The sequence below is a fragment of the Seriola lalandi genome, unplaced genomic scaffold (assembly GCF_002814215.2).
Source record: "Seriola lalandi dorsalis isolate HSWRI2012SDOR001 ecotype SW California unplaced genomic scaffold, Sedor1 jcf7180002054962, whole genome shotgun sequence".
NCBI lineage: Eukaryota > Metazoa > Chordata > Actinopteri > Carangiformes > Carangidae > Seriola > Seriola lalandi.
In genome coordinates this window covers 1-17,322 of record NW_019525513.1, presented here as the reverse complement: position 1 = coordinate 17,322, position 17,322 = coordinate 1, and the positions used below count along the sequence as shown (strand labels likewise).

The 17,322-nt window shown below is 44.7% G+C and overlaps 2 protein-coding genes across 3 annotated transcripts in view; both read left to right on the top strand.

Moving 5' to 3' along the window:
- The window catches only part of timmdc1 (translocase of inner mitochondrial membrane domain containing 1), a 6,335-nt gene extending 4,291 nt beyond the window's left edge, over nt 1-2,044 (top strand). For both annotated transcript variants that reach the window (XM_023395381.2, XM_023395380.2), the window contains exons 7-8: nt 987-1,097; nt 1,205-2,044. In XM_023395381.2, the coding sequence (XP_023251149.1) occupies nt 987-1,097; nt 1,205-1,367 (274 nt within the window). In that variant the 3' untranslated portion in view covers nt 1,368-2,044. The remainder of the gene's footprint in view (nt 1-986; nt 1,098-1,204) is intronic.
- Nucleotides 2,045-4,208: 2,164 nt separating this feature from the next.
- LOC111646004 (ATP-binding cassette sub-family C member 4-like) lies at nt 4,209-15,576 on the top strand (the record flags this gene model as incomplete). Its single annotated transcript, XM_023395369.2, has 24 exons — nt 4,209-4,643; nt 5,963-6,073; nt 6,916-7,036; nt 7,204-7,428; nt 7,530-7,619; nt 8,149-8,312; nt 8,537-8,662; nt 10,370-10,619; nt 11,058-11,165; nt 11,302-11,391; nt 11,497-11,688; nt 11,944-12,038; nt 12,358-12,444; nt 12,542-12,638; nt 12,784-12,993; nt 13,144-13,281; nt 13,595-13,632; nt 13,768-13,883; nt 14,014-14,160; nt 14,309-14,388; nt 14,476-14,626; nt 14,716-14,835; nt 14,969-15,089; nt 15,379-15,576. Coding segments are annotated over exons 1-24 (3,146 nt in total), but the record flags the coding sequence as incomplete, so codon positions are not given.
- Nucleotides 15,577-17,322: the final 1,746 nt, after the last annotated feature.

The window sequence follows — 17,322 nt, the reverse complement described above, 5'->3', positions numbered from 1 at the left end:
ACAGGCTTCACTGAGGCTTGACCCCCCCCCCCCACACACACACACACACACACACACACACACACACACACACACACCCCACTTCCCCACTCTCCACCTCTGACTCTGTTCAGGCTGCCAGGGGGACTCATGTGCACCACAGAGTGCCATGTTTTGGGTACTAGAGCAAGGAGGCAGGCCAAGGCAGCAGCTGCCCCTCTTCATTTATACCATCTCTGTTATTCCAGCCTCTCATCTCCATCTACCACGGTCTGATCGGGACTCTCTCCTCAACCCTCGGCTCTCTCTGTCCCACTTTTCACTCATTTCTCTGGCCGCTCTGAGCCGAGCGAACACAGCCAAGAGCAGATTTGAATGTGATCGTATAATGGAGATTGAGTGCGAGGTATTTGATGGTGTAACAGACTGGAGGGGCTGGTTCCTTGTCTCTGATCATCAGCTCTGTGTTGGCTCTATACCGGCTTTGCCTCCTCCTCCTCCTCCTCCTCCTCCTCCTCCTCTTCCTCCTCCTGCTCTCCCTCTCACTGTCTGCCTCAGTGACTGGCCACCTGGAGCGTTTGATGTGTGCAAACAGCCCCAGCCCCGGCTACGCCAGGTGCAGCCGGGGCAGAAGGGGGTGAAATGAAAGCAGGCAGCTAATCGGAAAGCACATCACGCTCCAGATCTCGCCCCGGATTCATCCCCCTCGTCCAGGCACACGGTGGAGGTGTGACTGGAAGGTGGAGCGGCGCAGCTGAGAGGAAAAGGTTGCTACAGTTGTGTAAATGACTGACAGCTTGGAGGATTTATGCAATGGAAGTAGCTGCGGTTACAGAACATGGTACAAAACAGATTATGCAATTACAGGAAGTGTTTAAGGAACTTATGACATCCGTCGTCTAATTTCACCGGGAGACGGTCAACTGGAAAAGTCTCATATGCAGCTTTTATATAAAGCAATTTAAGATATTCTAGATGTTTGTTTATAATAAAGCGATTCTGTTCAGGATTCCCACTGGCGCTCTGATCATCAGCATGCAGTCTCTGGCCGGAGAAACCGTCCGAGAGAGGAGGAGGAGGGAGCGCAGGGAACTTTATGAGCTCAAACTGACAGAATGGTAAGTTTAGATGATTTTAATAATAATCCTGTCACACGCCAAGACATTAAAAGTTTCTTTTTGTCCTGATGACTCTCCTTTTTTCTTTTTTTTTTTCAAATCATCAGGACGGCCCGTTTGCAGTTGACGGACGATCTGATTGGAGATCTGAACGTCAGCTGTCAGGCGGAGGAAACCAATAAGGACATGGAGAGGATCCAGGAGCTGCTCAGTTTACCGCAGAATGACGCAGCAGCAGCAGCAGCAGCAGCTCAGGACTCAAGCAGCTAGTGACAGTAGCTGCCTTTTACTGCCTGTTTCCTGCTGGATACTGAGGTGGGACTTCACACAACTGGCCTGGACTCTATAACAAACCCCTCGGCGTCACGTCACACGTTGTACCTCACAGACTGCTGTCGAGGGATCCTTGTGTGTCAGCTGCTCAGTAGGTGGTCGTACTGGGCAGCTGCAGTAGGCTCCCTTTTGGCAGCAGAATTTGATGTTTTGTGTTTTACCTGATACAAGCCACTTGAATGTTGAAGAACACGGTTATAACATACAGCTAGAAAAACCGCACTGTCCTGTTTTTGTGCGGCTTCTCATGAAGATCAACTGCTCTGCAAATTAGAAACAAAAGAAATCTTGTTTTAATATTGGCTTCCTCTCAAAGAAAACACACTGTCATCAGAATTATAAAGCTTTAATCGGACTTAAGTGGAGCTCACATCAGTGTGGCTCTAATGTCTTTCATACTGTATTAGTCATCTATAACAGTAGAAACACTGAGTGACAACTTCACTTGATCAAAAGTCAAAATCCTGTTACCAACCTAATAAAACGTCTATTGTAACAGTGCTGTTTCATTATGTGCACCAGGTACGTGTTGCAGTGTATCTGTATCGGCTCCGTACAGGTAAATGACAAAATGTTCTTCCCATTAAAGCTCGTTACTCACACCGGCCTGCCAAGATGTGTCCCCGCCTCTCTCTCTTCGCGTGGTAAGTAACTGGAAGCACACTGTAAAGTACACATCATTCTTTTTGGCACCAAATCAACAAATGTCAATCCATGTCTCAAACAGAAAACGGCTTCTTCCCCTCGCTGCCAACTGCACAGCGTGTTTTTTACTTTGCCTCTCGGGCTTTTCAGTAACTAGGTCACACACAGTCCTTGGCCCCTGGTGTAAATAAGATGTGACACACACACACACACACACACAGACACACAGCTGTGGCCTGGGATGCAGCAGTGACTGCTGACATGACAGCCAATAGAAACGGATTGAGTGATAACAACTTCAGGTAAAGTTTGAAATTAGAAATTAGCATCAAATTAGGTTAATTTTTTAAGTTGTCAACTATTACAGGTAGACGCTGGAGGACAGGTGTAAACTGTTCTGACTGTTGCCGTCTGTGAGATTTATCACATGCAAATGTCTGGTGTCAGATCTTTATTACACCTTCACTCAAAGGGATCCTGGTCCCAGCACAGCTGCAGCACAGCGCCATCACCTCTGCAGGGTGTTTCACTCACACTCTGCAGTACAACAACAGGGAAACAATACCAGCTAATGCAATATAAAGGTTAATGTAATTACTAAACTTTTTGTTTTTGTTTTTTTAAATCAGGGAGCCTAGATGCTGTTTTTATCCTCTTTAAATGAGGCAGTTAAAGATGACTGCTGTCAGAGCATGAACACTGTATGAATGGACTCTGAGCCCTCTGCTGGTGGCGCTCAGGAACTGCAAGACTAAATAAGAGAAATCTACTGATTTCATGATAATGCATGTGTCTCTGTGGCTTTTAAACATGACATAAAACTGTTTCCAGCAACACGAGAGAAGTGAACACTATAGTATTAACAGGACAAATGAATCGAATCGACCCTGCTTTAACAAATATAAACTGCTCCTGCATCAAAACTTAACTAATATTCCACTTTAATGTTATTACAGGCCTCAAAGCTGTCTCAAAGATTTCTATTCTAACAATAATAATAATAATATTATAATGTCTTTAATCAGAAACACCATCAGGATGGGACGACTGACGACTGTGGACTTTGAATGACGGCATAAATTGGGCGTAAAATGAAATGACTGGGCGTTAAAGCTTCCTGTGGGGCCTCTCATGTTGGTGCAGCTCAGATTCAAAACAAAAGACTCAAATCCTTTACTGTGCTGTATCTATAGGGGGCCAAGCAACATATGCTGGCCCCTTGTTATTATTAGCTTAAGTTCGATTCACCAATTAAGATGAAATGATCTAGTTATTAAAATACATTATTATAATTATTAATGGTCTCTAGCTGTGTCTGGAAGGGAATGTGCGTGCAGTGAAATTCCTCTAGAAGTCCAAGGGTCAAAGTTGAGGGACGTGTTTTGTAATTTAGCAGGAGTCACATGATACCAGTGTTTCGAACCTGCTGTGGCCTACTTTGCTTCTCATAACTCAGACATAAGGGCTTCCCGCCGCGGGGGCTTTTTTTATTTCCTGCACATCGCGCCTCACCCTGCTGCTGCTGCTGCTGCTGCTGCAGATCTACGTATGTTGTATGTGAATTGTGCTTTTGTTGACGAGGCGCAGACCGTGAGAGGTTGTGACCTACATTTCCGGTCTCGGATCTTGGACCACCGTGGCTCTTAGGACTTAATTTTGGCTCCAGTCCACGTGTTTGTTCTGTTTAACTACGGCTTAGAGCATGTGATTGGTACTTTTGAAGATAGGCGTGGAAAAAGAAAAAAAAATAAAAATTGCGCAGACTGATGCCTTCAAGTGCTGCTCGGAAACATAGGTTTGTGGAATGTGAGGCAAACAGCTTGTCTTGTCTAGCCTTTACATCTATGACTGTGATACAAATACACTTTGAAAGATCAACCTGTAACCCAGACGTTACACAAAATACATTTAATAAAATGGAAAAAGACAATAAAATATGTGCATTGCTAATAATAATAATAATATCAATAACAACAATAATAATAATAATAAGAAGAAGAACAATAATAATAATAATAATAATGATAAATACAACTGATACTACTATAAAAAAGGCAGTTATACCAGATTGCAGTTGTAATAAACTAATAGTAGTAATTACAATATCAATTAAATAATATTAATTACAAAGGATTATCTAAACCTTCAGGCTACTGAAACTTTTTTTTGTTTTTTTCAATCAGGCTATCAATAACAGCGTAATGCAGATGTTTATTGTTGTTCAGTGTGAGGTCCTGCGCGCTCCCGACGTCACACTCCACAGTGTCAGACTTTCGCATTCAGCTGTCGATCGTCCTTCCGGGGGTTTAGGATATATTTAACAGCACTTGAAGACGGCTCCGCGCAGACCCTCGCATGTCACACTGTTATTGGCCGAGTCTCAGTGTTACATGATGTTACCTAACTACACATGTGGTTGAATTAAGTTGTGCCTGAGTGCGCTAGTGCTGCGGACAGTTGCGCCTGTGCAGCCTCCTGAACTGAAGCCAAAAACACCATGGAGAGCACCAAGGCGGACGGACACAACCCGCTGGCAACTGCCGGCTTTTGTTCAAGGGTCTTTTTGTGGTAAGTGATTAAATCACGATATTGGATTCGGCACGCAGCCTGTACGTGAAGTGATTGGTTTTCAATAAATCAGTATAGCGGTGCGTAAATCAGTGTGGAAAGCTGTTCAATTGAAGCTGGAGTTGGAAGGACATGTCGCGTATTAGAAATAACGTTTCACTTGGAAGATTTTTTTTAGAATTGTTTTAATTTGAGAAGTTGAGTTTTCACAACTTGAACCACCTGTGGAAACTCACATGCAAAGTCGTTTCCCAAAGCAGTGTAGAGGAATTTCGGACCATCGGCTGCGATGCGCTCCGCAGGTTTTATGTTTACAGCTGCACGTTTCAGACACGGCTGGAAGCTGAAGCGGTGAAACAGTAATTCCTAGATTTCCTTTTGCATTGGCGACTGAGTTTGACAGTTTGCATGAAATGGATTAAGATTTAATCAATCTGAGAAATTCAAAGATCGTCTTTTATTACCGCGCCGATAATTAAATCGGCGGCGTTAGATGTTTACAACCTGTGGCATTTGTTCAGTGACTTTTACCCGCTGTGTTTGGTCAAAACAAACATTCAAGGAATACATGCAGGAGTTGCTCTCCAGCCAACCCCCCCACCTAACCCCACCCGGGCAGCAGTGTATGATCCTGTGTGACACAGCCTCAGGTTTGAGCGTGCCTCTTCATGCACATTAGAAGAACATGATGGAGCACAGAGAGAAAAGGACAAAGTAGAAGCTGTCCTCGCTGCATGTGACAAATAGCTCGTTGGTTAGGAGCAGGGTTAGAACAGTGCACTCTGGGTTATCAGCGCACCATGCCCCCAGGTGCTGGACCTCCTCCTTGTAGACTGTTGTGTTGTAAGCAGACTAGATAACAGCATTGGAACCATGCATAGGTGTGGGGTGGGGGGTTGAAAGGGTTTTTTTGTTTGTTTTTTAGCTTGAAGGAGAGAATTCCAGTGAAGCTGACAAAAGCATGACTGAAGGTGTGTGTGTGTGGGGGGGGGGGTTGTTTGATCAAAAACTCCAGGGTGTCGTTTCTACAGGTGAGGACAGCTGCTCGGTGCATCAGTCTGTAAAGACAGAACGGTTACACAGTAGACATACGGATCATCCACTCAACACAGAAATGTTTGAATGATTGATTTCCATCTCACGCCCCCCCCCCCCCCCCCCCCCCCTTTTCTATTAAAGCCAATCACTTCTAACCTATTAGAGTTGTTGTGTTAGTGCAGAGAAACATTGGCGGTGTCTCCTGTTTCCACAAAAGCAATAAGTAACTCAAGTGTCTGTGTTACCTGCTTTCTAACTGCATCATTACCTGTCCGTTTCAGCTGGTTGACCCCGCTGCTGCACCTGGGCCACAAGCGGAGGCTGGAGGAAAGTGACATGTACGGCGTTGTCCCCGAGGATCGCTCTCAGACACTGGGAGAGGCGCTGCAGAGGTACGCCGTTAAGTCACTCCCAAAACGGGAAGACCATGGTTTTTTTTTCTGAGCAGTTTCAGAAACTACAAGCACATTTATTTTGCCAAGAACGTAGAGACTTGATGAAATTATGTTTCAGTTGTAGTCGTAGTTTTGGCTTTAATGTGACCTGGAGTTTGAATAAATCAATGAGAGCTTTAAGGGGGGAATCTTACTTTTTAGGCTAAAAGTAGATATATATTCTGGTGAAGGAATATATATATAATTAAATAAAAAAGATTCTAAGTCATAAAAGAAGCAGCTTGTTCAGTTTTTGGTCTGGGTTGTGTCGAAAAGCAGCACGGCTCCACGTGTTGAGGAGCTGCCTGAACGCAGTGATCAGGAGCTACAGGAAGAGCCGCACTGTCAATAACAGAAGCCACAGCCTTGCATTGAAAAACAGAAGTGTCAGTGCTTTTGACTTTGTTTAAGGTTGGTATGTGGGAAACTGGTGTTTCAGTGACTGATCAGACTGTGTGAAGACGCCAAGAAGAAGCACATTCTTTGGTCGGATCAAACCAAATTGAATTTGTTTGGCAGGGTTGAACCAAGTTTGTTTATCCAAATACCGAATGAAAGGGTGACTCCCGGTCTCAGGACTCTCTGCAGGAGAGGAGTTTTCCAACATCTCGACGATCCCAAACACACCAGTGTTTGTAAAGAAGAGGAAAGTGAAAACTGTGACGTTATCTCATGTTTTGGTTACTTGATGTTCCTCAGGTTTTAATTACAAAAAGAAGTTGGGTATCACTTGCTTTTCCCAGAAACCAATCAGTTGTACGTCGAATCAATGTTGTTACCTGTTGTTTTTTCTGTTGCAGACTTTGGGACCACGAAGTTAAAAAGGCCACGAAGGAACTGCGGAAACCGAACCTCACCAGCGTCCTCATCCGGTGCTATGGGAGGTCCTACGCCGCGGCTGGGTTGTTCACATTTACACTGGTGTGTTCATGTTGTTTCTGCTAATGTCAGGTGTTGGATTCTTGTTTGAGTAACTGTGGCGTGAGACAACAAGCAGCAACCAGTTTTTAATGTGACTCTTCTTCCCACGTCCAGGATCTCATGGCCTAATGTGTATTTCTCATCCCTGTGTTTTTTGTCTTAAAAAGGAGGCCATTAAAGTGATCCAGTCGCTGCTACTGGGGAAAATAATCCTGTACTTTGAGAATTACGACCCAGACGACCGTAGGAGTCTCTGCACGGTTTGCGTTTACGCTGCCGCGATGTCCCTCTCCGCCTTCGCCCTGACTATCCTCCAACATCTCTACTTCTACCAGGTTCAGAAAATGGGCATGAGGATACGAGTGGCCATGTGTCACATGATATACAGGAAGGTAAGTGAAAGATTCGGCGGAATTCAAAGACGTCTTTAGAAATATGCTTCCAAGTCTTAAAGAGTCCTACTCTCCCCCTCCCCCTCCCCCTCCCCCCTCAGGCTCTGGCTCTCAGCAGTGAATCCATGGGACAAACCACCACCGGACAGATTGTCAACCTCCTTTCGAATGATGTCAACCGCTTCGATGAGGTGACGCAACAATAAATGATTGACTGAAGGGTACAACGGTTAACAATGGTTGAATACGTCTGAGCAAGTTCTCATTCGTCCAGGTCATAGTTATCTCTTTCTCAGATTAAATCGAAGGCAACTTGTATTTGTCTGTGGAAGACGTTTCGCCTCTTATCCAAGCGGCTTCATCAGTTCCTATGTATTGGTCTCTCTAGTCCGCACTAGTCTGACCAAGAAAGTGGAGTAGGACCCAGGTATTTAAGAGGTTAAATACCTGGGTCCTTTCCCGCTTGGATAAGAGGCGAAACGTCTTCCACAGACAAATACAAGTCCAGTTGCCTTCGATTTAATCTGAGAAAGAAATAATGGTTGAATACGTATTAGCTAACGATAATCACATTAACATTTAACCTTGTCGGCTCGAAGCCTTTTTTTTTTTAATTAGTTTGTTTGTTTGAGTAAATGTTTGAAAGAGGTTGTGAGACCTGTGAGATTTATGAGTGCTGACAATTGAGAAAAAAATGTAAATGTTTTGGTGTGCGCGTAGATTACACTCAACCTGCACTACCTGTGGGTGGGGCCTCTACAAGCGATGGTGATCGTCTTCTTCCTTTGGTACGAGATCGGCCCGACGTGTCTGGCGGGCGTGGCGGCCGTCGCCCTCATGCTGCCCGTGCAGACCTGGTTCGGAAAACTCTTTGGCATCTTCAGGTAGGAACCAGTTAAACTGCGTCATAATTACATTTTATATCCAAAGGGTCAAAGGTCAACTTCACTGTGACATCATAATGTTCTTCAGTGGCCATTTTTCAACACTGTGACTCTAGGAAGGGGATTGTGGTCGCCGCCTTTCCTGCGACTTCCATCTCTTCTTCTATCTGACCACTAGGAAGCAAAATATTTTATTTATTTATTTTATTTTTTATTTTTTGCAGGAGCAAAACGTCCGTCTTTACTGACAATAGAATTCGCATCATGAACGAGGTGGTGTCCGGCGTCAGGATCATCAAGATGTACGCCTGGGAGAAGCCGTTCTCAGCTCTGGTTACTGAAGTCAGAAGGTGAGGACAGAAATAATATCTACTGGAATGTGTTTGCTGGGACAGTTGTTTTTGCCAGGACGTGTTCCAACATTTAGTTTTGCCCTCTTGCTAATCAGGATATTTTTCTGATGAATCATGAGTCAAACCAAAACAAACTGGATGAGCGATGAAAGAAGTGACAGCTGGTGCAAACTGGAGGTGAATGTACAGCTGTGGATCAGAAGTGTTAACCATTAGGATCAGGTGTTGTCACACAAACTGTCAGAGCAAATGTTTAAATGAAAGCAGCTTACTCTAGGATGAATTATTGCACAGTTAAGGTGAACACACACACACACACACACACACACACACACAGTATATCATTAACAGACAGCAGGTGTGGGTGTTTCAGGCAGGTTCAGCACCGCTGGTGTGTGCTGCCCTTTAGTGAGGTCAGAAAATGGCAGGATCAGTTATCACCACAAAGTTCACATTTTAGGCTAAAGGCGAATAAATCTTGAGGATAAGGCTGAGACTTTTAGACTTTGCTCATGATTTATGGTCCTCGGGAACCTCTTAAGTGTTTTGACACGGTGCAATGTGAAAATGAGGCTCTAATTGTTATGTTTCATTAATTAAGCTGTCAGTCCGTTTCCACTGAGGACAAAATATTTTGACAGAAAGATTGTTCACGTTGACGAGTAGTTTGTCAGGATTATCAGCCGTCAGCTGGTTCCAGCAGTAAAAGGGATTAAATGGCAGAAGCTGAGTGAAGTGTTTGCTTTATTTGACTATTTTAAAACACGCTGAACACTCATGTCCGGCCAGATGAAGATAGAAACCCCTTCTAACAACACTTTACAGTCCGAGGGGCAGAGTGTGTCATAATGGATTAATGGTGTCACGTTAACAGTTGTTTCAGTTACACATCCAACTCCTTTCTAGGAACTTACATGGAAATCATTGACACGAAGCGACATGTCACCAAAAACAACATTACCCACGGTGTTTATGAAGTAACGGTGAAAGCAAAGAGCTCCATCTTCATCTGGAAAAAGAATCGAAGCATCTTGACGTTTTTTCTTTTTACAGCAACGTGGATTTCGCCTGAGGACACTTCATATGAAGCAGTGGTATGCACTGAGGGGGGAAAAGAGTCTGTTCTCCCTGAATATTTCACATAGCTGAGCATTTAACCCACATGTGCCTTGAAAAGAAACAGACACACACACACACAGAAAAGATTCCAAACTTATTGAAAATCAAATATCCGTCCTGATCCGACTACGCTTTGTGAGACTCGAGTTGCAGTTTGAAGTGATGTAGAAAGATAAAAAGAAAATAAATACATAACATCTTGACTCTTTAAAGTGTTCAAGTGGAAATGATCAACAGCAGCATCACTCCATAAAAAACGACAGATCAAACGATGAAAGTGGAGTTTCCATCCACTGAAATAAATCACTGCTTTGAAAGTTGGTGGTCGTGGCTCAGCGCCTAAGAAGGGCTTTACACATGAAAGCATGAAGCTTAAAGCTGAAAGAAAAGGGTAATACTTTGTAAAGAGGTCAAGTTATCTGTGCCTGATAAAGATATTGAATGGCTGAATGTGTGGCAGTAAATAAAACAGGAAATCCTCATTCCTTTTTTTAAAAAAGTTCCTGCAAACCCTCAAAGAAACTCAAAACTTTACAACATGAAAGCATGAATCTAAATTCTGTACGTGTTGTCGTCTGTTCCCAGGAAAGAGATCCGTCAGATACTGTACAGCTCCTACCTCCGAGGACTCAACATGGCCTCCTTCTTCGCCAGCAGCAAGATCATCGTCTTCATTACCTTCACCGTCTACGCCCTCCTGGGCAACGCCATCACCGCCAGCAGCGTGTTTGTCACCGTGTCCCTCTACGGTACCATCAAGCTCACGGTCACCCTGTTCTTCCCGCTGGCCGTGGAGAAGGTGTCGGAGACCGCGGTCAGCGTCCAGAGGATCTCGGTACTTCTGTTTTCTTTAATCGGTTGAATCAGTCACTTTGTTTAACATGTATATCAGAGCCTCCTCTCTCCTGATTGGCTCTCCGACCTGTTGAGCTGCAGACAGACGCCTGAGAGAGGAGATGTAAAACTACACTGACATGGTTTTTGGTTCTTTTTAATATTTCTTCTTATGGATCAAACACTTCAAATAAAACACAGTAGAAGAAGAAAATATGTGACCTTTAGTCTTTCCTCCGCCATTTTAAGGATTTACTGCAGTGCTTGCTGAATGTTTAGTTACACATTACATACCTTGCTTCTTTAGTGACTTCCAGGAATCTGTCATCGCAGTGAATGTTTAAAAATTGTGTGTTTTTGAGAAGCAGCAGTTTGACGTTGTAGAGAGTTAAAACGAAACCACTGCAAACAGAAACCATATTGATTAACGTCTTCCCAGAGTTTCCTCCTGCTGGAAGAGGTGGAGAGAAAAACCTCGGGGCTGCCTCTGGAGGGGAAGGAGGAAAGCTCCATAGAGATTGAGAAGTTGACCTGCTACTGGGATAAGGTGAATATTTCAACTCTGAAATGAGGAGCGAGCGCACCTGCGTACTAAAAACCTAAATGTAGTTTTCAAAGTGATTTTACATGATTTCAGATCTGACACTTGTTTTCTTTTTAATTCTCTTAATGTTTCCCGTCAGAGTTCGGACGCTCCATCTCTCCAAAATGTCTCCGTCAGCGTGATGTCACACCAACTCCTGATTGTAATTGGACCAGTGGGGGCCGGGAAGGTGAGTGAACCTGTGTAAACAAGCTTAGCTTCAGGCTAACAGGGTCACGGTTGACCTGACCACCAACAAAGGGAAAAGTGTTGACTCTGTTTGTGTTCCCACCAGTCCTCCCTGCTGAGCGCCATCTTGGGAGAGCTGCCTCAGGACACGGGGAGTCTGAAGGTCAAAGGTCAGCTGACCTATGCGTCCCAGCAGCCCTGGGTGTTTCCGGGAACCATCCGCAGTAATATCCTGTTCGGGAGGGAGCTGAACCTCCAGCGGTATGAGAAAGTCATCAGAGCCTGCGCTCTAAAGAAGGTGGGGTGTGAGCGGGTCCCTGTCAGCTGATGGAGGGAGCAGACTCTGTGGCGGCCATATTGGAAGTCCAATGTTATCTCTGATTGTGTTTGTCTTTGTCAATAGAAGCGAGTAGAAACGATCTCTTCTGTTTGTATGTCTTGTCACTGATGTGGAAGTCAGAAGATTAGGAAGTTTGTGTCAACACGTCTGACTTTGAATCCAGAGCCGAGGTGTTCAGTCAGAGTTTGAGTTGTTTTTCATCTTTGAGCGCAGGACCTGGAGCTGCTCCCGGACGGAGACCTGACGCTGATCGGGGACAGAGGGGCCACACTCAGTGGGGGACAGAAAGCTCGTATCAACCTGGCCAGGTAGGAGGGAGTCACAACCAGAAAGTCTGCATTCACATGGAAGAGACACGACCAGGAAGTGAAGCAGCATGTCAGGCATCACTGTGTCTGTCTGTGGGGCTGCTCCCCTCGGGGTTCTGGGGGAGGGAACATGTAGCAACATGCTAGGTTGATTTGTGCAGGTATGCACAAGGTCAGGTTTGTCTGAATCCAGAGGAGGACGGTTAGTAATAGTCTGGGGCCTGTTGTTACAGTCCACGTACATTTCATTAAATTTCTGTCTCGTCAAGATTGTTAATCTTCATACACTAAACTGTGTGTGTGTGTGTGTGTGTTTCAGGGCCGTGTATCAGGACGCAGACATCTACCTCCTGGACGATCCTTTAAGCGCAGTGGACGCTGAGGTCGGGAAACATCTTTTTGAGCAGTGAGTGATCACCTGTCGCCTTGTGCTGCACAGCTGAACTTAAAATTGTAGTGTGTAGAACGTGTCGGACGAAATGTGTCTGTGTGTTCACGAGCAGGTGCATCTGCGGCCTGTTGAAGAACAAGTGTCGTGTCCTGGTCACACACCAGCTGCAGCACCTCAGGGCCGCCGACCAGATCCTGGTCCTGAAGGAGGTTTGTGCAACACATTCACAGACACCTGCTGCCGCTTGTTGCACTTCAGACGGCGCTTTCAGCTTGCTCTTCTAAAGAGAATGAAAATGTGCAGTTTGTTTTCTTTAATTCTACACTTCATGTTTTGTTCCTGTGTGTGTCTCAGGGTCACGTGACGGCTCAGGGTTCCTACAGCGAGCTGTGCTCCTCCCATCCGGACACAGTGTCTATGCTGAGGAGTGACGAGGAGCAGGAGCAATGGGCTCGATCGGCCGACCTGGACAAACTGTCGTTACACAGCCAGAAGATGAACCACTCGCACGGTTCCCACAGCAGCCTCCTGCTGCAGGAGAGCAACTGCACAGACCAGCTTCCTGTGAGTACATTTTCAAAATAAAATGAGTTTGCAAAAGTAACTTACCACCCTTTTAATTGCACAGTGTCTGTTTTTGTGTGATTTCCATTCTGCTTGTTTTAAGCTGAACTGTGGTGAAGATGTGGGTCGTTAACAGCCTGTTTTTTGCAGGTTGAAACAGTTTGCACCGCGGCAGAGGAGAGTCGGATGGAAGGAGACGTCGCCGGTCACATTTATCTCAAGTACTTCACCACAGGCTGCAGCATCGTGGTCTTACTGGTTATCGTGCTGCTCAGTGTCGTGGCCGAGGTAAGCCGAGGCTCACCGGCCTCGAGTATTCACACTCACACCTGGAGCTCCTTCTCACAGCTGCACAGTGTCACACCTGTAACCCGACAACAGGGTCACTATTTAATAATGAACACAAATCATCCAAGTACCAAAAGATGAGCAGATACATAAATGTGTACATCAAATAATAAATAATTCCTCGTCCTTCCTTCAGGTTCATTTCCTGTAATTCTAGAGACAAACTCAACATTTCCATCACACACTTCTTTTGATAGATCCTGATTTATTGTGAATATGCAGCTACTGAACTGAACTCTGTGTCGATCCACAGGTTGCTTATATCCTGCAGGACTGGTGGCTGGTCTACTGGTGAGCTCTTCACATCTGACGTTTACATGTGGTTTATGTTACTGTTTGTGAACCTGCTGAATGATCTTTTCTCTCTCTGACTGTGTGTGTGTGTGTGTGTGTGTGTGTGTGTGTGTGTGTGTGTGTGTGTGACAGGGTGAGAGAAATGTATTTCAACAGCACGGCCACAGCTGTTAGCATCAGAAATGGAGTGAATGCTACTCACTCAGATCAAGAGTTCGACCTCACGTTTTACCTCGGTGTTTATTCAGGTGAGCTCCATCATGTCCAGGTGTAAAATATATATATATATATATATATATATATATATATATATATATATATATATATATATATATATATATATATGAGAACAGGTGTGACACATGCTTCTGCTTCCAGGTTTGACTGCAGTCGCCGTGGTGTTCGGCTACGCCAGGAGCTTAGTGATCTTTCATGGGCTGGTGAGATCAGCTCAGAAACTGCACAACCACATGTTCAGCGCCGTCCTCCGCACGCCTGTCGCCTTCTTCGACGCCAATCCCATCGGTGAGTTCACCACCTCTTCAAAACCTGCCGGTTGTTCATGTCACTCAGTCACTTCCTGGCTCGTGCACCTCAGGTTTTACATGCAGTGAGTACCAGATATAAGATATGATCAACTTCATGTCTGATTTTGCTTTTATCCGCTTTGCAGGAAGAATTCTCAACAGGTTTTCCAAAGACATCAGCCAGATGGACTCGATGTTACCCATCACCTTTGTGGACTTCTATCAAGTGAGACATTATTACCTCCCTGTCTGTTCTCTGCTTCCAGATGTTTTAGTCGTAGATGAAAGCGTCAGCGTGGTTCTTGTTCTGTAGTTGTTCTTGCAGAACGTGGGCGTGGTGGCGGTGGCGGCCTCGGTCATCCCTCTCATCCTGATCCCCGTCGTTCCTCTGCTGTTCATCTTCCTGTACTTGAGACGCTTCTACCTCAGCACGTCACGGGACGTCAAACGCCTCGAGTCCACAAGTAGGTTACGAAGGGCGACGAGGGTTGAAACAGGAAGCTAAATGACTGTGTGTGTGTTAGAAACAGATGTTTATGATGTGTTCCCGCAGCTCGGAGTCCCGTCTTCTCCCACCTGTCCTCGTCTCTTCAGGGTCTGTGGACGATCCGAGCCTTCAGAGCCGAGGAGAGGTTAAGGAAATCCTTCGACGCCCATCAGGACCTGCACTCGGGTCAGACTCCGCTTCACCCTTTCAGCTGCTCAGTTGTTTTTAAAGTGGGACTGCAGGTGACATAAGAAGGTGTAACGATTCCAGTCAGTTTGGTGACGTACCTGTTCCCGTGTGTCTGCGCTCTTCTCCTCAGAGGCCTGGTTCCTGTTCCTGATGACGTCCCGCTGGTTCGCTCTTCGCCTCGACAGCATCTGCTCCCTCTTCATCACCTTCACCACATTCGGCTGCATCTTACTCAGAGATGGTGAGAACCCGTTGAGTTGATTAGAGCTCGTGTGACAGGGATTCGCTGCTCAGTCACAGTTTATTACAGCTGTCACAGGTTTTTGAAGGACAGGTGAGTGTAGCAGGATGTGTGTTTGTGCAGATGCAACATAAGGAGGATTTATAAATTCAGTTCAGAGTTGACAGTTGAATAAAAATACAAAGAAAGAAAGAAGAAAAAGAAAGGAATACTTGTCCTGCCCAGGAGCAGCCGAAAACCCGGTGCGTTGATCTACTTCCTGTCCACGACCAACCTTCTTCAACCCCGCGTGGAGACAGGTGTGAAATCCATGAAAACGACGGGGTGAAAGCCGAATCGAGACGTTACACAGAGATCTATGAGGTGTATTTGATCAGGTGTCGCCGTCTCTCCGGCACGCTGCGGTGTGACCGGAGGTGTGCACCCGCGTCACACAACATCCGACCTGTGTTCCGTCTGCAGCTAGTTGGCACCTGTGCGTCCATGCGCGTGCTGTGGTGAGGCACATTGATATGTTGAGGCAGCGGAAAGCTATTGAACAGTAAACGCATGCGCACAGTGAGCAGCAGCAGCAGCAGTAGCAGCTGGGCTAAATGTATGTTAGCAAAGTTTCATAATGAACCGAAAACGTATTTACACATGTCATAATGTGACATTATAACGTGCTTTGTGCAGTGACGTCACTGCGTCATTGTACTATCAATGCGCCACGTTGCAAGTGCGCCGCCTGGCTTTTAAAGGGCACGGGGGATGGCGCTGTGATTGGCTGGTTGGCAGAGCTCTCCCGTGATTAATGAAGAGACTGAGTGGAGTCACGTAGAAGCACGAGCCTGGAGCTGGAACCGTTTTTTCCCGCCATTATAATAGTGAAAAGTGACATAGATTTGCGCCATGAAGTGTAGACCGTGCGCTTTGGAGTGTTTAAATGGAGACTTGTTGTTGTTGTTGTTGTTGTTGTTGTTGTTGTTGTTGTTGTTGTTGTTGTTAGTAGCACGGGTGCTCAGCTAGAGGAGTGCCTCGGGGCATCTATTAATATTCTGTTTCGGGTTTATTATTCTTCCGCCAAATGTTTGTTTGAAGCCATGTAGAAGCCAAATTCTGGGCAGATTTTCACATTGCCATGGCAACGGCAGCTGACCTGCGTGTGCCTAGCAACCAGATAACCAACTCTCCAAGCTCTGCTAGCTTTACATTAGCCGCATGTTAGGTCTTAAATGACATTTAGTTAGGTCTTAAATATGTAAGTCCATTTACTGCTTCCTTTGTTGCTTTTTTTTTGTTTTGTTAAAAGAGTGAATGAAGTTGTGACGGTCTCCGCTGAGACAGAGGAGAGGAGAAGCTACTAGCCCTCTCTCGTTGTCACTTCTAGTCGCGTTGCTCTCCTCCCCAGTAATGTTAAATTTAGCACAGAAAAAAACATAATAGTGGTAATTTAAATAGCGGTTCATGGGATTTATTAACCCTCAGGGGTCCCTCTGTCCTTTTTTGGACATTTTCTTTACTTTTTTGATTTGCTGATCATTTTGGCTGTGTTACAGCTGAAGGTATGGATGTTAAAATGTCATAGTATAGTATAAAATGTCAAAAAACGTCATAGTATAATAAGGCATAAAAATGCCAAAAAAAGTCATATTATAGTAGAGCATAAAAATGTCAAAAAACGTCATAGTATACTAAGGTATAAAAATGCCAGAAAACGTCATAGTATAATAAGGCGTAAAAATGGCAAAAAACGTGATATTATAGTCAGGCACAAAACGTCACAGTATACTAAGGCGTAAAAATGCTAAAAAACGTCATATTATAGTAGAGTATAAAATGTCAAAAAACGTCATAGTATACTAAGGTATAAAAATGTCAAAAAACGTCATAGTATACTAAGGCGTAAAAATGGCAAAAAACGTCATAGTATACTAAGGTATAAAAATGTCAAAAAACGTCATAGTATAGTACAGCATAAAAATGGCAAAAAACGTCATAGTATAGTAGAGCGTAAAAATGGCAAAAAACGTCATAGTATAGTAGAGCGTAAAAATGGCAAAAAACGTCATAGTATAGTAGAGCGTAAAAATGGCAAAAAACGTCATAGTATAGTACAGCATAAAAATGGCAAAAAACGTCATAGTATAGTAGAGCGTAAAAATGGCAAAAAACGTCATAGTATAGTAGAGCGTAAAAATGGCAAAAAACGTCACAGTATACTAAGGCGTAAAAATGCCAAAAAACGTCATAGTATAGTAGAA